Source organism: Hydra vulgaris, chromosome 13 (genome assembly GCF_038396675.1).
Source record: "Hydra vulgaris chromosome 13, alternate assembly HydraT2T_AEP".
NCBI classification, from domain to species: domain Eukaryota; kingdom Metazoa; phylum Cnidaria; class Hydrozoa; order Anthoathecata; family Hydridae; genus Hydra; species Hydra vulgaris.
This window is the reverse complement of record NC_088932.1, coordinates 18552501-18572500: the sequence shown is the minus strand read 5'-3', so window position 1 is coordinate 18572500 and position 20000 is coordinate 18552501. Positions and strand designations below refer to the sequence as shown.

Sequence of the window (20000 nt, the reverse complement as noted above, 5' to 3'; positions counted from 1 at the left end):
CAGACAAATATTATCACATCGTGGTAATGTTGCTTCTCTTTCTTTTTTTATAAATACTATAATGGGCACTGCTCTAAAGAGCTAGCGACTCTTGTGCCATCTAATAAATTTCATTCTCATGTTACTCGTCATTCAATTAAGTCTCATCCTTTTTCTATGACTGTTCCTAAGCGCTCCAAAAACGCTTATTTATCTAGTTTTTTTCCTCAAACACCAGCTCTTTGGAATTCGCTTCCTTTATCTTGCTTTCCTGATTCATATAATTTGCAATCCTTTAAGTCGTCCGTCAATCGTTATCTTTCTCTACAATATTCATCTCTTCTCTTCCAGTAACTTCCAACTTTAATTAGTGGTTGCTTGCAGCCTTTTTGGAAGTGAAGATGTTTGAATATATATATATATATATATTTATATATATATATATATATATATATATTTATATAAATATATATATACATATATATATATATATATATATATATATATATATATATATATATATATATATATATATATATATATCATATATATATATATACATATATATATATACATATATATATATATATATATATATACATATATATATATATATTTATATATATATATATATATATATATATATACATATATATATATATATATATATTTATATATATATATATATATATATATATAAATATATATATATGTATATATATATATATATATATATATATTTATATATATATATATATATATATATATATATACATATATATATATATACATATATATATATATATATTTATATATATATATATATATATATATATATATATATATATACATATATATATATATATATATTTATATATATATATATATATATATATATATATATACATATATATAATCCCATTACTGTACACAAGAAAATGCAGCTGTGGCTTGACTAGACCCAGTGCTATCGACTATTTTTGGAACGCCTAACAATTATCTTGTTTGTAGCCTGGAGTTCCTGAAATTAATATTGCTAGTCTATCTGACCATTTCCTATGAGGGTCTTTGATCACTTTCTCATCTCAGTGCTAAACACAAAATTCAGGAGCCACAAACAATGATTTTATTTCATCTTCCATTATGGCCTATTTTCTTGACAATATTGATGACACAAAGTTTTTGAAATAGTCACAGTGTCTAAATCAACTCCACTACTTTTTAGCATTGCAGCTGTGATCCCTGTTGCTTGATTAAGAGATAGATTCAAGTGGTGAGCCATTTGACAAACCTCTTTAGCTTTTAAAGGATTAGTAAGTGATCTTACAAACAGTTCTTTCTAAGGCTTTTTTAGGAAAAAAAATTCCTTATCTATTTAATCTAGATCATCATCTTCTCTGGAATCTTTTAAAATCACTTGTTTTGATTGCTCTATAACTTTTTTTTCAGCATACTTTTCACTTGATTGTTTTCTTTTTTTATATCTTTGCAATTTTTTTTAGTAATCTTTGCCAACAGAGCCTAAAACGACTTTTTTACCATTCTTTTTTTGTTTAGTGTTCATTAATTTTTCACACTTAACAGTATCAGCTGCTTCTTGATTTTCAGTATAAATAAATTCTTTTAGTCGATTTAAAAACATCTGTGATTTTTCATCATTTCTACTTTTATGCTTGATTAAGGTTCTGTATGATTCATTCAATATTTTAAGTTTCTGTTTCACTTTGTCTTTCCTCTGTGTTTTTACTCCTGTTTTCTCCCATATAGCACATAGCTTGTCAGTTATCTTGCTACATATGCGGTAGTGGTGTCGTGGTAGAGGGCTCGCTATATGAGCGAGAGGTTCCAAGTTTGATCCCCACCACGTCCCTGGTAGTACCGCACTCAACTTGTTTATCCAAGCAGCGGCCTTGTTTGTCAAGGTTCGTGTTTTGGAACTATAGAGTTAAGAGAGGGTTATAACTACAAGTAGCCTCCTCATCTGTTGTGGCCTTATCAGCCTTGGGGAGGTGAAATAACACACACATCCAAAACAAAGCAACATGTTACTGTATTACTAATAGAGTACTTATCATGTTTCATTGGCCATGATTGCAATACCTCATGCTTAGTTGGTATTTGGTTTGAAGGTAGTTGTTTCAGATGGTTCCTAAATAACCAAATTTGGCATTTTAAGCATAAACTTGATTGACTCATATTGATAAAAGCTAGCTTTATAACTTTCACAAAACGCACTGCAATATCTCATAGTATCATAAAAATAACCTCAATCTTTAACTATAGCAAAACAAAAAGATGACTATATTGTAAAAATGACAACTAAATTTAGTTTTAAGAACTCTGTCACATTATGCAATTTTTATTTTACAATTTATATACAACTTTTTGTATATAACATAACTACCTAAGGATACATATGTACATGTACATAATTGTTTCAAGGGAGTTCAGTATGTTTTTTTTAGTGTATATATGTCATTAACTATTTTTGCAAAAATAGTTTATGACATATATACACTAATAATTTGTAAACACTATTAAACATAATATCTTATTCAAATAAGCAATTGACACATATGAGCATAAAAACAAATGACAGCTAATTACTAAAATTTTTATATGCTTTTAATTTATTTTAATGTATTTAAAAATACCTAAAAAAATGAAAGAATTAATAATATTTATGATGTTTTAATTCCCCTATTAAACTTATTATAATGGCCTTTGATTTTTTTTCTGAACAAATGCGCAAAATAAAAGTTTAAACTGAGTTTACTTGTTTGTTTACTTAAAAAAAGTTATAGAATAAAAATAATTTAAAATCTTTGAAAAAACCAAAAAATTAAATATTTTTGGTGGACTTGGGACAAGGTTTACAGTTAGCATTTTGAGGTGAAATTTGAAATTTAGGGTTTTTACACTACCCATCACCAGAAAACAGCCAGGGAGATTGACATTTTTGAACTTTATATTTTCGGAACACCCTAATATATATAAATATATATATATATAAATATAAATATATATATATATATATATTATATATATATTATATATACTATATATATATATATTATATATATATATTATGTATATATATATATTATATATATATTATATATATATATATTATATATATATTATATATATATGTATATATATATATATATATATATATATATATATATTATATATATATTAAATATATATATATTATATATATATATATATATATTATATATATTAAATATATATATATATATATATATATATATATATATATATATAAACACATACATATATACATAAATGTATAAATACATACATACATACATACGTACATACATACATGCATACATACATAGATACATACTAGTGCTGAGCACAAAATCCGGATCAATCCATATCCGGATTACCGATCCGGATTGATCCGGATTGAAACAAAAGTAACAATCCGTTTAATCCAGATTAAAATACCAAATCCGGATTATGATATAAATCCGGTTTATTCAAAAAAAAAAATACTATAAAATTAAAAAAACTCAACACTAATATAAACATTTGATGAAAATTTAAAGTATTTATATTGAGTTACAACCATATAAAAAAATCAAAATCAATTTTGTCGAAACTTGTTTTTGCGTAAAAATTCCCATTTTCCCTGATTTTTTTGAAAACTACTGAAATATGATATTAGATGTAGGTAAGTACTCTGCTTAGAAGTAAGTATCAGAACTTTTATTCAGTTGTAGGATACAACTTGGGAGTTGGGTTTGGGACCTCCTAATAATTTTGATTAAAAACCCATGTTATATATTATCTATATTACAAGATGGGACATACATATACTTTTTAAAAATAACTTGAAAAAATGAAAAAAATATATTAATGGATTAGAAAAATCAATAAAATAAACTTTAACACCTTTGACTTTTTATTTTAAAACCACATGAGGTTAGATTTGGCTATGAATTGCATACAAATACCCACATAACATCTCCTTTTTTTATTAATAAAAATAGTAAATACCTACTTGCTACTTTCTAATTCCTAGTTCCTACCTCATAGGTGGGTATCTAATAATAAATTGTGGAAAACTCGAAACCCTGGTGTATTTGCTATTAGGGGTCTTATATTGAGTCGATTGTCAATAGATCTGAGATCGTAATTCGAATTATTTAGGTTGATACTTGATAATAATGAAAAAATGGCTGATTATCTCAAAAACAATGAAGCCGGATTGGATTCGAAATCCGAATCAATGGATTGAATCCGAAATCCAAATCGACGGATTGGATCCGTGAATCTGGATAAAACGGATTGATCCAAAATTCGGATTAAATAATTGTAATCCGGTAATCCGTAATCCGGATTGGTCAAAATAATGCTCAGCACTAATACATACATACATGCATACATAAATACATACATACATACATACATACATACATACATACATACATACATACATACATACATACATACATATATATATATATATATATATATATATATATATATATATATATATATATATATATATATATATATATATATATATATATATATATATATATATATATATTTGGGCTCTGCGAATCGGCATTTTTAGTTTCGAATCAAATCTCAAATCGAAGTAGGTCTTGATTTGCGAATCAAATCAAATCACGAATCGAATCACTAGTTAAAAGAAATTTAAGTTTTTTGTCTTTATTTTTATGTATACTATACAAAATATTACAAAATTTGAATGTTATTTAAAAAAACTCTTTTTGTTACTTCTAGCCCAATAAAACCGTTCCGCATTTTGCTCGGAAAGACTATTGCTTTGGATAATAAAGGGAAAATGTTATGTTTGTTTTTCCAGTTGAGAATAGAACAATATGACCGCCCCAACGTTTTCTATTCGATGTATGCAGTAGTTTCAAAATTTAATTGCTGATCTAAAGTTCTTTTCTCTGGTAAAGTACAATTTTTAGTGATATGTTCAAACATTTTATCAAAAATTCCATTTGCTTCATATGACAAATTTGCTACTTTTACTTTTATTTGAATTTTAGCGGGGTTCATAGTAATATTTAAATCGTGTTTTTTTTCATTTCATTAGATAAGATTTTCATGTCATTAGATAAGATTTTACGATTTGAATCTTTGCCAAAGTAAACATTTCTGATTTATATCGAGGATCTAAGAAAGTAGCGGTAAGAAAAACGTCTTCACTTAAATCAAACCTCATTTCCAACTGCGTAGTAAGATTGTTAACAAATTTACCTATCCCTCTTTTATCCATTAAGTAAAGATAATTTTTCACAGTTGTAATGCACGGATAAACTAAACTAATGCTTTTGCTTTATTCCGCACTTAGTATAGTAGTGGCTTCAGATACTGCATTAAAAATAGGAGTGACTGTTGTTAATAATTGCACTTGTGTTTCAGTTAGACAAGTGGGTGGCACTTTCATACAGTTTTTTTTTTTGTGAACACTCAACTAGAGCAATTTCTATAGAGCCATGATTTTTTAAATCCATTCCAATAAGTTAGAAGTGCTGTTAAAGCGCGTTTCCACATCCATTGGAGGCTTTGACTCAGGTTTCTTGAGAAATCTGATACTTTTTGAGAGCTGCCTGTCCAACTGATGATGAGTGAAAAAATCCTACTATTTTATGAGCCTTGCTAATTAATGTAACAAGAATTGGTTGGTTGTATATAGCTGATTTCACACAAAGTTGGAGTTTATGAGCACAACAGCCTAGCCAATCAATCCCAAGAAGTTTAAGTGTGCATGGCATACTAGGAGTAGTATCGGTTGTAGCTCAGAAAATATTATCTTAAGTCATGTCAAATTTTGACAGCACGTTTCTTAAAATTTCTTCAGTGGAAGTAGCTTTGTGACAAGCATTTATTACTTCTAGATTTACAACTGAGAAACAGCATGATTCTAAAACCCAAAAGGATGACAAGTAGAAATAAGAAAGTTATCGCCATTGTCGGCTTTAAAGTGATCAAAAGTGATGCTAGGTTTAGAGATTAACTGGCTTTTTATACTTTGTTGGAAGTTAATATATAAATCATCAACCATATCACCTAAATTTTGAGATGAAGTGGTCGGGTGTGGTGGATGATATTGCTCTTGAGTAAGCACCGAGCACAGATTAATAAAGCCAGATCCAGTAGTTGTCTCAAATGATCTTCCATCTTCAATTATAAATCTAAGCACTGCACGATCGTAGTTTTTTTTAATAACTGTATCTATTGGAGGTCGAATAAAATACGAATTTAACGAGGAACTTGATGATTGCGTTATCGGAATTCTTTTTTCTTTTAGTAGCAGATGTTGGCTTTTTTGTTAGCAGATGTAGTTTTTTATGGTCATGTTTTAAATGGTTCCATAGATGAGATAAAGTTCCAATTTTCTGAACAGAATACTTTTTGTTGAAATTTTCTTGTTTGCATTGCCAGAATACTCCTTTTTTTTCAAAGAAATCTTTAACTGCCGATTTTTTAGAAGTCATTTTATAGCTTGATGCAAAAATAGCTTGATGTAGCACAAACAAAAAGCATCAAATTTAAAATCACTTTTTAATTAGTGAAAGCGAAGTCAAACATTAACAGCGCAACAAACAAAAGCTAACTTTTGCGTTACTAATTTGAGTTTGGCTCTGTTTAAATCCCTAATCGACAATTAATTTTAATGAAAAGTATGTTTATGTTCCAAAATTACTCTACCGCTGAATTTTCTGATAACATAAATATTGATATTTTGAAAACTTTTTAACGCCATTTGTACGAAAACATAAAGTAATTTAAGTAAAAAAATGATTTGAAAAACTCGAATCATTTTTTCGAATCCAATCTCGAATTGAAGCGACATTTGATTCGCAAATCGAATCAAAGCAATTCGCAGGGCCCTAATATGTATATGTATATATATATATATATATATATATATATATATATATATATATATATATATATATATATATATATATATATATATATATATAGAAACTAGAAGTTTCTTTGTTCATTTTTGTTTTAAGTGACGTACACTAATATTTATATTCCCTTTCAGAAAAAGGTTCCATAGCCTCGGTCCTCTATAAGTTATACTATATTCTGTGTATTTGTTTACTATTTTAGGTAATTTATATGTGTTACTTTAATTTATTCTTAAGAAATACCTCTCATTTTGGATTTTATTAAATTTACTTAAAAAGATTTTAGGAATTAAATTATTGGTATATTTATACATAAAGTAACATCGAAATAATTTTTGGTTGTTAAATGTGCAGTTTGAAACATAGGTGTTAAATGTCAACTCTTTGCTGCCATTGTTCAAAATGTACCTGAAACATACAAGAATGTCAGAATTTTAATGATTATTTCACATAAATGATATGACATTTTACATTTTATATGATCTTAAAATGGCCAATATCATTTGTGGAGTTCAGTCCCATTCAAGCAAGGATCCTTGCTGCTGATGTGATGTTAGTTCTGATAATCTATCAGAATACAGAACTCTACGGTGTTTTGGCGCATTAAAGAAAAGATATGCAGAATTTTTTGCTAATAGCTCATATTTAAAATTTGCAATAGACTAATCAAATGTAATCCATTCACCATTGATCAATATGGATAATTCAGTGTTCATTTTGGATGTTATTTCACCAATTGAACTCCATATTCTTTTTAAACTTGTTTACATTCTTTTCAAAAATTTTTCAGACTTTAGGTCTTGCGCCAAAGAATGGCAGGCTGAGTTGCACATTTAACTCTAACCACATAATGGGTACTTAAAATGTAGTTGCTATATTCTTATTTTACCATAAAACATAGACATTCTTCAAGAATAGGCTGAAAAAACTTGTGCTTATTAACCCTTTGGTTTTGCTGAGACTCTAAGGCATTTTAAAGAGGTTGTTCCTTATGTTTTGGAACAGCACTAAGGGGAAGCTATAGGACAAAGAGATTCAAGACATCTTTTTCATTTTTGCCAATATCTTTCGTGAGAAAGCAACTGAAAGCACTGCTTAGATTTAGAATATGAAAGATAGCTTGTTTTTTTAACTTCAACAGCAATCACTTTTTAAAAAATGTAATGAATATAATTCTCTCAAATGAAAGGGGTTATATCCATTACATATCCTAAAAACTAAATGTAATGAATACAACCCCCTTTAATTGAGGGGGTTGAAAGTATTACATAGTCATTAGTTCTGAACACCAAAAAATTTTTTGATGAAATTTTTATTTTGTTAAAGAGCTTTGGTCTACTTTATAATGACATTTTTTTTCTTCTCCAAAATATGATTTTTATTGACCGTGGTCAAAAGCAAAATAATCATGAGTTTGTTTTTGTTCAAAGTTGAAAAAACACCCTCATTTAAAATTATAGTGAACATATTAAAGTATTGAGTTTACACCATACTTGAAAGTTAGTCAAATCTAAATAAATCCAAAATGTGTGCATATGTATGCAAAAATCTGGCGAGGACAAAACTAAAAGATTTTAAAAAACTTCTAGATGTCCTCATAATATTCTAGATGTTCTTTAATGTTTCCATGGAAGGATTTTTCGTTCTTTCAGATGAACTTAATTGTGACTTTTACAGGATGTTACAGTGCATAACAGAGCTTGGACTCAAAAAGGTTGGATGTTCTAATTGATTTGACAACTGTACAACAAACTTTTTTTAAATAGTTGTTTTTTATAAAATTGATTTTTACCTAAACCTTTTTAATTATCTTTACAGTATTATGTAACATTTTTTTGAGTGTTTTTTTTTTAATGAAAATCTCTTTAAAACAGTATTTTTATAAATAAATTGATTTTTTTTTTATTTATTATTGATTTTTTGGTATAGTTTTATTGGTTGCATTTAATTTAGAAATAAATTATTGTTCAACCAAAAGAGATGAAGTTGTCTTTGAAGATAAAACCTTTTGTCATGTAAGTTTTCCCTTCATACTTTTCTTGTTTTATTGGCTGTTAAGCCACTCTAGTCAAGAAGGCTACTTTAGCTCCAAAACACAAACATTAACAAACAAGGCCGCTGTGCGGAGAAACAAGTTTAGCGCAGTACTACCAGGGGTGTGGTGGGGATCAAATTCTGAACTTAAGAGGCTTATATAATTATTTACCTACATAATTTAATATATAGTTTAGTTATATCTGTTATTTAATTATTAAATTTTACTTTTTGATTATTATTAACATTTTTTACAATTATAAAAATTTCAATAAAAAAATTCATGACTGTTTAAATATAGAATAAACCTCTATTAAAAATATATATTATATTAATAAATACATATTTGTGGTTAGTGAAATGATTGTTTGATACAAATGGATCGCTCCTTATAACAAGATAGTTAAATTGGTTTTTCATACAATTATTTCTTAATATTTTGCTTGAATGATTCAATCTTCCTAATTTTTTACAGATTCTCTTGTGATTTTTCTAAATAAACTTAGAAAGGAAGTTTTGAAGCAATTACTTTTAGTAAAAACTGAAGCTAATTATTTCAAATAAAATAAAAAAATGAAAAAAGAATTTTCACTCTTTTGCTTTTCTCTGCAAGATTTTCAATTTTCCATTTGCTTTTCTCTGCAAGATTTCTATTTTCTAATTTTCCAAGATTCCAAAATTTGTTTTTTCTACCAGCACCTCCATTAAATTTATTTCTTAGGTTAACAAATATCTCTAAATAGAAATTAAATTTAAAATAATACTTGTGTAAAAAAAAATTATCAAATTTTGTTTTAATTTGTGTTACACACTTGTAACACAAATCAGTTTGTCAGAGTTTCTGTAACTTTACTCCTAATTTTGCTTTAAGAATAAATGATTTTTTTTGTTTATTTTCATTTAAATCCACTTCAAGAAGGTTGACAGCAACTTTTTTGAATAAATGTTAAATTTTTTTTTTTATGAAAATCATTTTTTTGTCATGTTTTATACTCTATTTAATACTGTTGCATATATAATATGTATTTTATAAATATTCTATATAATATTTATACAGGCCTTGTAAAGAAGTGTTACGCAGCTCGCATTTTGCCAGCGAAAAGGTGATTTGCCTACGCATTCAGTAGTTTTGCACTACGCAAAAACTTTTATCTTATAGAATATTTAAAAATATAAATTAACGTTAACGTGAGGTCGTTAACGTTAACTTGATGTTTATTCAGAAGAAATAAAGTCGTAGGTAAAGTCATTTAACCGCAATTGAAAACTATTAGATTTTTTGTTAAAAAAACAGTTTATTTAATAATTTTTTTGTTGTTGTTAAAAGTTATCTAAAAAAAATAAAGTGTTTTAAGTTTTATCTTAAGGAATTAAATATATAAATTCCTTTTAAATATAAAAATTATTTTTGTCTTAATAGTTTAAAAAATGCACGATTTACTTTCATGTAAATATTTTATTAATAAGATATTTTGTTTATTGTTAATTCAATAACGTAGAGTTTTAATGACATTCGTTTAATATATGAAAATAAATTATGATCACGAATATGTTATCGGTAACTGATAAATAATAAAAAAAAAAACTCTTTATTGTTAAAAAACACTATTAAAAAGAGTTCACAAAATAAATAAGAAAAAATGTATTAACAGTTAATAAAATAACCAAAAACCAAATGTAAAATTATAAAAAAATAAACAAATATTATTTTACGTTTTATGAAAAAAATATTTTTTTCAAAATAAAGTTTAGTTCATATTTCAAAAAAATAATAAAAATGATTTTTCAAATAGGACCTTAGATTTTATTTGTAACTTAGATTTTATTTGTAACTGTTTGTAGTGAAAAAAAAAACTGTTTGTATGATCTAACGCGTTAATAAAATAACTTTAATTACAATGCAGTACTTGTAAAGACGCTAGTGATGCAATATTACTTCTAACAATACAAAATATATTTGCTGAGTTTGACTTACTTAGAAATGTGTTACGCGTTATCGTTACGCAGCGAAATCTTGTAACAAGGCCTGTATACAGGGCCGTCTAGAGGGGGGGGGGGGCAAAAGGGACAGTTTGTCCCAAGCGGCAGATGTCGATGGGTCGCCAGATTCCGAAGCAAAATAAAAATAGTTTTTTTAATCTTAAAATGCCATAATTGAAATATATATATATTACTCACGTTATATCATTATTTTTAATTCCTTGAAAAAATTTTAAAATACGAAATCATCATTGATTTCGTACTCTATACGCTATTAAATTAAAAATGTCCCTTGAGATTTTTGCATTCATCAAACTAAAGTAAGAAAAACGTAAACGATGATAATTAGCAATAACAAACTGTGAATACAATTTAGAAATAATTCTATTCAGAATTTAGAAAGTAATAGTAAATATTTTTCAACTCTTTACGATCAACTTATTTATGGTAATTCATGTTTAAGATTTATATTTAACTATTGAAATATTGATTTATGACATTAGCTTTTTGAGATAGAGTTTATAATTTTTTAAAGAGCTTGCATAGTTGACTATGCTATTATTTTATTGGTGCGTACGGTTATTTACAGTAACTGTTAATAATGAATCGTATAAAACTTTCTGGTGCCCAAAATAGGACATTGGCTTCCAAAAGGGCCAAAGGATGTGAAAAAAATAAACAAACGCTCCAAGAATTATGTTGGTTTTACAAAGCCACTAATCAAAATTCTGATTTGAAGGTGAGTTAGTTGAAATATATAGGTCTATATATATATATATATATATATATATATATATATATATATATATATATATATATATATATATATATATATATATATATATATATATATATATATATATATATAATATATATATATATATATATATATATATTCGAAGCAATTTACGAATAATAATTAATCATTTTTCAAGTCAGCCGAATTAAATAAATCAGAACAAACAATAGAATTATCGTATTATGATAATGATGATTGCGTTGAGGATATCGTTGATCTACATTCTTTTGGTTCAGTGGACAATGAAACAGACAACAGTTTTAATGATAAATTGAAATCCGAAGAAAATAAAGGTTTTTACACAAACAATAATTCAAAATAGTTAAATAATTAATTAAATAATAAGTTTTAATTCATTTTTTTTTAATTCGGGCGTTGAAAATGACCCAGCACTCTGGTTATCGATTCTTGAGCAAAAAGAAAAAGAAGAAATAATCAAAAAAGGTCCGTCAACTTTACCTGATGATTTTTCACGAGATGCTTCTAATAATAGGGCCTTCCCAAAAGAAGTTCTTTTCATTGCATTGCCTAATGGAGAAAAAGTTCAAAGAGATTATTTGATATGGAGCCCATCGTCTAACTCTATTCTTTGTTTCCCGTGTTCTTTATTTGGATGTGAAAATTCCGGATCCAATGGGGATCGATCTCTTCTTCTTTGCTGGAATGGAGGATTAAGAAATGACTGGAGAAAATTGAGTAATCGTATCAAAAGTCATCATAGCAACCCAGTTCATCAAAGTTATTATCTCAATTGGAAGACTTTGCACTCAGCTCTTGTCAATCAGCACGGAATTGACTCAGAGTTCCAAAAGGCACTAGGAAAGGAAGTAGCCAAATGGCGTGAAATACTTCTTTGTATTTTAGATGCAACTTTATTTTTAGCATCTCAAAACTTATCATTTAGAGGTAATAATTCTAGGCCAGAACCCTAAATAATTAAGAATAAGTTCTTTATTATTACCGAACTTCTATGATATACAATTAACTAATGTAGAAATTATTGTTTTAGAGCAATATTCGTTGATGAAGAAGAACGAGAAAGGGAACTTTTTAAGTTGCCTTGAACTTATTTCTCATCACAACGAAACATTAAAGAATCATCTTGAAACAGTTGCTCATCATCAAAATAAGGGAACCAGAATACAAACTCACTATCTCTCCTGGCAATCACAAAACGAGTTCATCAGTGAATACGCTACATTATTTCAAGAAGCAGTTGTGAAAGAAGTAAAAGATGCCATTTATTTTACGATAATTACCAATGGGACCCCAGATCTCACACCGAACAAATCACGTTTATTCTTTGATTTGTGCGATTCAACAATTTGTGCGGGTAAGATGATTTGGGAAGTTAAAGAACAATTTCTCTGCGTTAAAGATATGGAGAAAAAGAAAGGTGCAGATATTGCTTATTTAATTTGCAATGTTTTAGTGAAAGTGAATCTCGATTTACAAAAATTGAGAGGCCAAAGATACGACAATTGTTCTAATATGACTGGAATCTATAATGGAGCCCAAGCTCATATACTGGAAAAAAATCTGTTCGCTTTATACATTCCTTGCAGTGTGTATAGTTTAAATTTAGCTGGAGTTCATGCTGCTGTGCCTTGCACTGAGATCAAAACATTTTTTGGCAATATCCAAGCCCTTAACGTGTTCTTTAGTTGCAGCCCAGCAAGATGGAAAATTCTTCTTGAAGAAACTGCTTTTTCACTTCACAAGCTCTCAGATACTAGATGGTCAGCCCACATTGCAGCTGTAAAACCTTTAGTGAAAAAACCACAAGAAATCATTGCTGCTTTGGATAGAACCGTTAATCAACTTGACATAACTGCGGGCATGCTAAATCAAGCGAAATCATTGGGAAAATATTTTAAATCATATAAATCAGTAGTTCTCCTGACCGTTTGGTATAAGACACTGCAAAATATTGGTGGTGTTAGGCAATGTTTCCAGTCGGAGTCAATCACTATTGAAGAAGAAGTCATCCTCATTCAACAACTTCTAAATGATCTAGGTCGCATTCGTTCGTCGTGGAATTGTATTTTGACTGAAGCAAAGCTAGTGACTGGAAACCTAGGCTTTGATACAGAATTTAAAGTGAAGCGCACAAGAAGAGTGAAAAAATTCCACGAGGAACCATCAAATGCAGCTCACTACCTCGACGATACGGAAAAGAATTTTGAAGTAAATATTTTCAACGTGGCATTGGACCATGTAATTCTGCAAATTCAATCAAGGTTTAATGTGGTGAAAAAGGTTTCTTCTCAGTTTTCCTTTATCTGGCTTCAGTCTGAAGACCCTCCTTCACAAGATGACAAAGCTTGTCAACTTGCAAAATTCTATTCAAATGACGTTAAAGAAGATGATCTTGTTGAGGAAATTTGTCACTTTGACTGGTTGAAAGCCTCTTCCTTGTTCAGTAGAGGCAACTCTCTCAATCTTCTAAATCAAATATATTCCAAAGGCTTACAACCGATTTTCCCGTCGATATGCATACTTTTGCCCATCTTTCACACAATGCCAATATCCGTTGCAGAGGGTAAAAGATCTTTTAGTAAACTTAAGATTATAAAAAACCACTTCAGAGCTACCATGGGACAAGAGCGACTTTCAAATCTTATGATTTTGTCTATTGAAAATGATCTCGCGAAATCATTGTCATATGATGAAATAATTTATAATTTTGCCTCAAGAAAAGCTCGAAAATTTTATTTAAATTGGGAATTATTTATGCTGTGGTTAGTTAGCAAAAAATGAAATAAAGTTAAAGTACCTATAAAGGCATAATGTATTTTTTTGCTTCTAAGCTAAGTATATATATGAAGCGAAATCTATAAGGGCGCCATATATTGCATTTATATAAAATATTTATATATATATATATATATATATATATATATATATATATATATATATATATTTTATATAAATGCAATATATGGAGTGAAGTTGAAATTAATAAATACCACATTCAATATCCACAAATTCAATACTAAATTTTTTAAAACCAACTTTAGAAAATGAAAATGTATAAAAAGTATAATAAATTTTTATATTGTCTTTAAAAAGTAAAGATATGTTTTATATAATAAATAAAGTTTAATATTAAAAACAAATTTAGTAAAAAATATTATTTAAGTACATAATATGTAAAATATAAAGATACATTAACTGAATTTTTGATAAACAAAACATGTTTGCTATGCTTCTCAGTTGTGTTAGTAGCTTTCCTCTTAAACTTTTCATAATATTCATTAAAGTTTTGGCTGATCCTGTAAATAATTTTGTGTTACGTAAAAAAGATTTAAAAAAAGAAAGATTTATTTCATATAATAAACAAAATTTAAAATAAAAAAACTGGTTGAATTTGATAAATATAGTTATGCAATATATATAAATTATAAAAATATTTTATCCCAAATTTCATCACAAAGTATTTTGGTACTCAAAAGATATGATCATGTAAATTTAACCATGTATATTTGACCATGTAAATTTGATCATTAAAAGTTTACAACCTCCTCATTTTTTTTAAAAAAAGGTCCTAAAAAAGATGCAGTTTTTAATTCCTTTTCAACTGTTTTTAACTCACTTTAACCTATTGGAAAAAAAAGCCTTAAAAGTAAAAATAACTTTAACTGAAAACCTCTTAAAAAAAAAGTCCTAAAATTTTAGTAACATTTTAGGGTAAAAATGCATTATTACAAGAGGTTCTCTTTTTTTAGATATATCTTGAATTAAGTTGTAGTTTTTGCGGATTTCCAAAAAGTTTTCTGTAAATGCAAATTTAATTGCATATTTTTAATAACTATGTTTTTTTATTTTTTCGGTCATTGCCCATACAAAAAAAAAAGAAAGTTAAAAAAAAAAAATTGAGAAAGTCATCAGCATAAAGTTAAATTAAGACAAATGTAAAGAAAATAAATTGCAAAATGTTTTACAGATTTTCAAAGTATGACCTGGGTGATTACTTGTTCAGCACTTGACTTTAAAGTGTTTAAGGTCAGCAAAAAATGGCCAACCTTATTTCTATGTTTTATTGTTAACCTTTGTGTCAAACTTTTTTTGCTGACCTGATGGGTTGCTGGTTATTACATAATATGAGATAAATGAGTTGTTTTTTTCCTACTTTTCTTTAATATCAAAACTTATTGTTTAAGTTTGCACTATTAAAAACACAATATCATTTATCAATTGTATAGCCTGCATCTTTAGTAGTGATATTTGTTAGTAAAAAATTTTTATTTACTATTTTAGCCTTATAAAACAAAAAGTTAAGTACCATTAATAGTTATTTTAAAATAAATAATGGCTTCATATCATTTTAAATTTTTAGGATAGTTTTCAAAATTCCAGTTTAGCAGGTGATTTTTTTTTTAATTTTTGTTTGGTTTTTTGTAATAATTGATGTTGTTTTTTAAAAATTTGTCACCCTTGATATAAATTTACACTTATTTAAAAGTTTTTAGATTTCATAATGTAATTTTCATAAGCTATGAATGTTTTTTTTCATTTTAAATAATTTGGCGGAAAAATAATTTGGTGGTTTTTAAAGAAATCCCATAGTGCTGAGACAAGTTGTGTTCATATAAAAGAAAATGTTTAAAAGAAAAATTGTTTGTTTGAAAAAAGTTTGGGCTAAATTTTTTTGAGTAAAAGAAAGTAGTTATCAACAACTAACTTTGTAGTTTTTAGTCAAACCTTTTCTCTATTTTAGTTTGATTTTTTAGTCTTTAAAATATACAAAACCAATTTGGATCAATAAACTTGTAATGTCGGAAAGATTTTGTTCATATTTTTAATTCAAATTTTGCAAAAATTAGCAAATAAAATATCTAAACAAATTGTCTAATAATTAATGAAGAAAAAAAATTATAAAGAATTTCTAGATTTCCTATCAAAATTATACAATGACATCATAAACTAAAACTCTTTGGAATTAAACACGCTTGAATAAATTATAGTCTCTAGATTGCATCCTAAAAAGTTTATTTTAAAGGCTTGAATATCACACTAAAATGTTTTAAAGGCTTGAATATCACACTAAAATGTTTTAAAGGCTTGAATATCACACTAAAATGTTTTAAAGGCTTGAATATCACACTAAAATGTTTTAAAGGTTTGAATATCACACTAAAATGGAGAATGTGAGCTACAACTAAAACGACAAAGTCAGTTTACCTTGTTTTATGTTTATTATTTTGTTTAAATCAAAAAAATTCAGCCCAAACATTTTTTACATTCATTCACTTTAATATGAACACAACTTGTCTTAACAATTTGGGATTTCTTTAAATTTGCCCACTTAAAAAATGCTAGTAGTATGTAAAATATTGTTACCCTGGTAACATTCCCTGTTGACCTTGGTTAAAGGCAGCACTGCTTGCAAAGTTGCTAATAATTTATGTTTTAAGTAAAGTGCAAGCAAGTCATGGGTTTGATTGTCAGCAAGTTGAGATATTTAGTCAAGATAAAAGAAATATATACCTAAAGAATACAACAATTAAAAATAATATAACGATGATTCCACAAATGTCTAGGATAGGAAACACCACCTAATTGCTGATATCCACATTTTTTTCTGATTTGTATTGTTTGTTTTTTTCAGAACTTGAAAATCTTTCAAAACAGTATTTTTTAAATGGTTAAATTCTTTTATTTATTATTGATTTTTTGGTTTAGTTTTATTGGGTGCATTTAATTTAGAAATAAAGCATTGTTCAGCCAAAAGAGATGAAGTTGTCTTTGAAGATGAAACCTTTTGTTATGTAAGTTTCCCCTTCATACTTTTCTTGTTTTTTGGCTGTGTATATACATACTCAACCCTCGGAATTAGGAAAAATTAGGTTGCCAATAAATTGTCGACCTCAAACTGTTACAAGTCAGCAATAAAAATTTGATGCGAAGGGGTTACCATAAAACTTAGATACAAGGTCGGCAATTTTTGCCAACTACAAACACTTTAAGGTCGGCAGTTAGGCCAACATTGCTGAATGCTCACCCTAGTTCTGTGGGTTACATACTGCATCCAATACCAATCATTTTTCTATTCCAGGAATTGGGTATATATATTATACTATATTATATATATACATATATGTTATATATATTTATTTTATATATATATATGTGTGTGTATATATATGTTTTTTATATATATATGTATATATATATACATATATATATATATACATATATATATATGTATATATATACAGATATATATATATGTATATATATATATATATACATACAAATTTATATAAATATGTATATATATACATACATATATATATATATGTAAAAATCATGTAGTTATTTTTTTAATCTCGTCAAAAAATCAATTTTATATATATATATATATATATATATATATATAAATATATATATATATATATGTATATATATATATATATATATATATATATATATATATATATATATATATATATATATATACACATCTGGGATTTAAAAAACAATTTATTGAAATTATTTACCCCTATGCTAACATGGTCTATTCTCAAGTCTGTACCCCCTACTCAAATATTTCCAAAAGATGCCCACTATGTCTGTATGAGAAATTTGCAATTATATCATATCAAAAACCTGAAGAACTGTTAAATAAAAGAACCGAAATTATATCAAAGTGCAGCCACGAAAATAAATTCTTATTAATAAATTACAAAGCTCGTTACAAACCTGCCTAACAACTAAAAGTAACTACATTAATCTACTTTATATATCTCTAGGCTAACTAACAAATTACTCACATTCATAGCTTTTGTAATATATTTCATAATATTATATATATTTTTATATCAATTTTAATTTTTTATATCAATTTGTAATTTTTTACAGATTTTTTTCTAATATGTTTAATGCATGATAAAATAAACAATGAGATTTTCAATTTATGACTATTAGATAATAATGTTTATGAATCTTCAATATAGTTTGTTTCCAAAGAATTGCCTCTAGTGATTCTTCTAAATAAACTTAAAAAAGGAATTTTGAAGCAATCACTTTTGAAAAAAGCTCATTATTCCAAATCAAAAAAAAAGCGAAAGAGATTTTACTCCTTTACTTTTCTCTGCTAAAAGTTTTTTCTTCTTTTGATTTCAAAATTTGTTTTTCTGCCAGCACCTCCTTTAATTTTATTTCTTAGATTAACAAATACCTCTACCTGAAATTGAATTTAAAGTAAATCTGTGTAAAAAAAATTATCAAATTTTGTTACTTCACCTGTCACACTCTGATTTGTGTTACAAGTCACACTCTGACAAAGTGATTTGTGTTACAAGTGTGTAACAAAAATCACTTCAGAGTTTCTGCAACTTTATTCTTACTTTTGTTTTAAAAATAAATAATTTTTTTTTGTTCATTTTCATCAAAATACACATCAAGCAGTTTAACAGCAACTTCTTTGTTTAAATGTTAATATCTTTTATTTATGAAAATCAATTATTTTTTTCATGCTTTATATTCTTTTTAATACTGTTGCATAATGTAATATACTTTTTATAATATAATATACTTTTTAATACTGTTGGATGATAATATATAGAGTGAAGTTAAAATTAATTTAAACCACAAATTCAATATTAAATTTTTTAAAAACCTACTCTGGAAAATGAAAACGATCATGTATAAAAAATATAATACATTTTTATTCTATTTTTAAGAAGTAAGGATGTTTAATATAATAAATAGAATTTAGTAAAAAATAATATATAAGTATACAATTCATAAAATATAAAAATACATCAACTAAATTTTTGATAAACAAAGCACGCTTGCTAGGCTACACAGTTGTCAGGGTAAGCTCATGTGAAAAATCATAAAACTAGTCTTTAAAAAACATTTAGATTTAAACAGGGGTCAAAATAGGTCCCAGGTTTTGGCGCCTCTCTGGTTGATCCTGAGACCCAACCAAGGGAGGCAAACAACTGTTTTATATTTTGTTAAATAATATAACTAGTTATTAGTTGCCCCCTCTAGAGGGCCTTAAAGACAACTTGAGGGGGATCAAAGTTCATCACCTATATTTTGTGTATTTTATTACAATAAATTATATTATAACATTATTAAACTTTATAAATAATGAATAATATATTCTATTCAATAATTCTGAAACAACGAAAGTAAAATATCAAAAATAACTTAATCAAGTCAAATATATTTACATTAAAAAAATACAAAAAAAAAAACCATACAAATATTATACAATAGTTTTATACTAAGCATTAGTTTTATACTGAATAATA

General features: G+C 26.6%; 1 protein-coding gene across 2 annotated transcripts in view; it reads left to right on the top strand.

Annotated features, from left to right (window-relative positions):
* LOC136089258 (uncharacterized) overlaps positions 1-20000 on the top strand; it is a 91123-nt gene that overhangs the window by 11207 nt on the left and 59916 nt on the right. For both annotated transcript variants that reach the window (XM_065815093.1, XM_065815092.1), the window contains exons 2-4: positions 8871-8932; positions 16070-16097; positions 17440-17501. In XM_065815093.1, coding sequence (XP_065671165.1) covers positions 8871-8932; positions 16070-16097; positions 17440-17501 — 152 coding nt within the window. The remainder of the gene's footprint in view (positions 1-8870; positions 8933-16069; positions 16098-17439; positions 17502-20000) is intronic.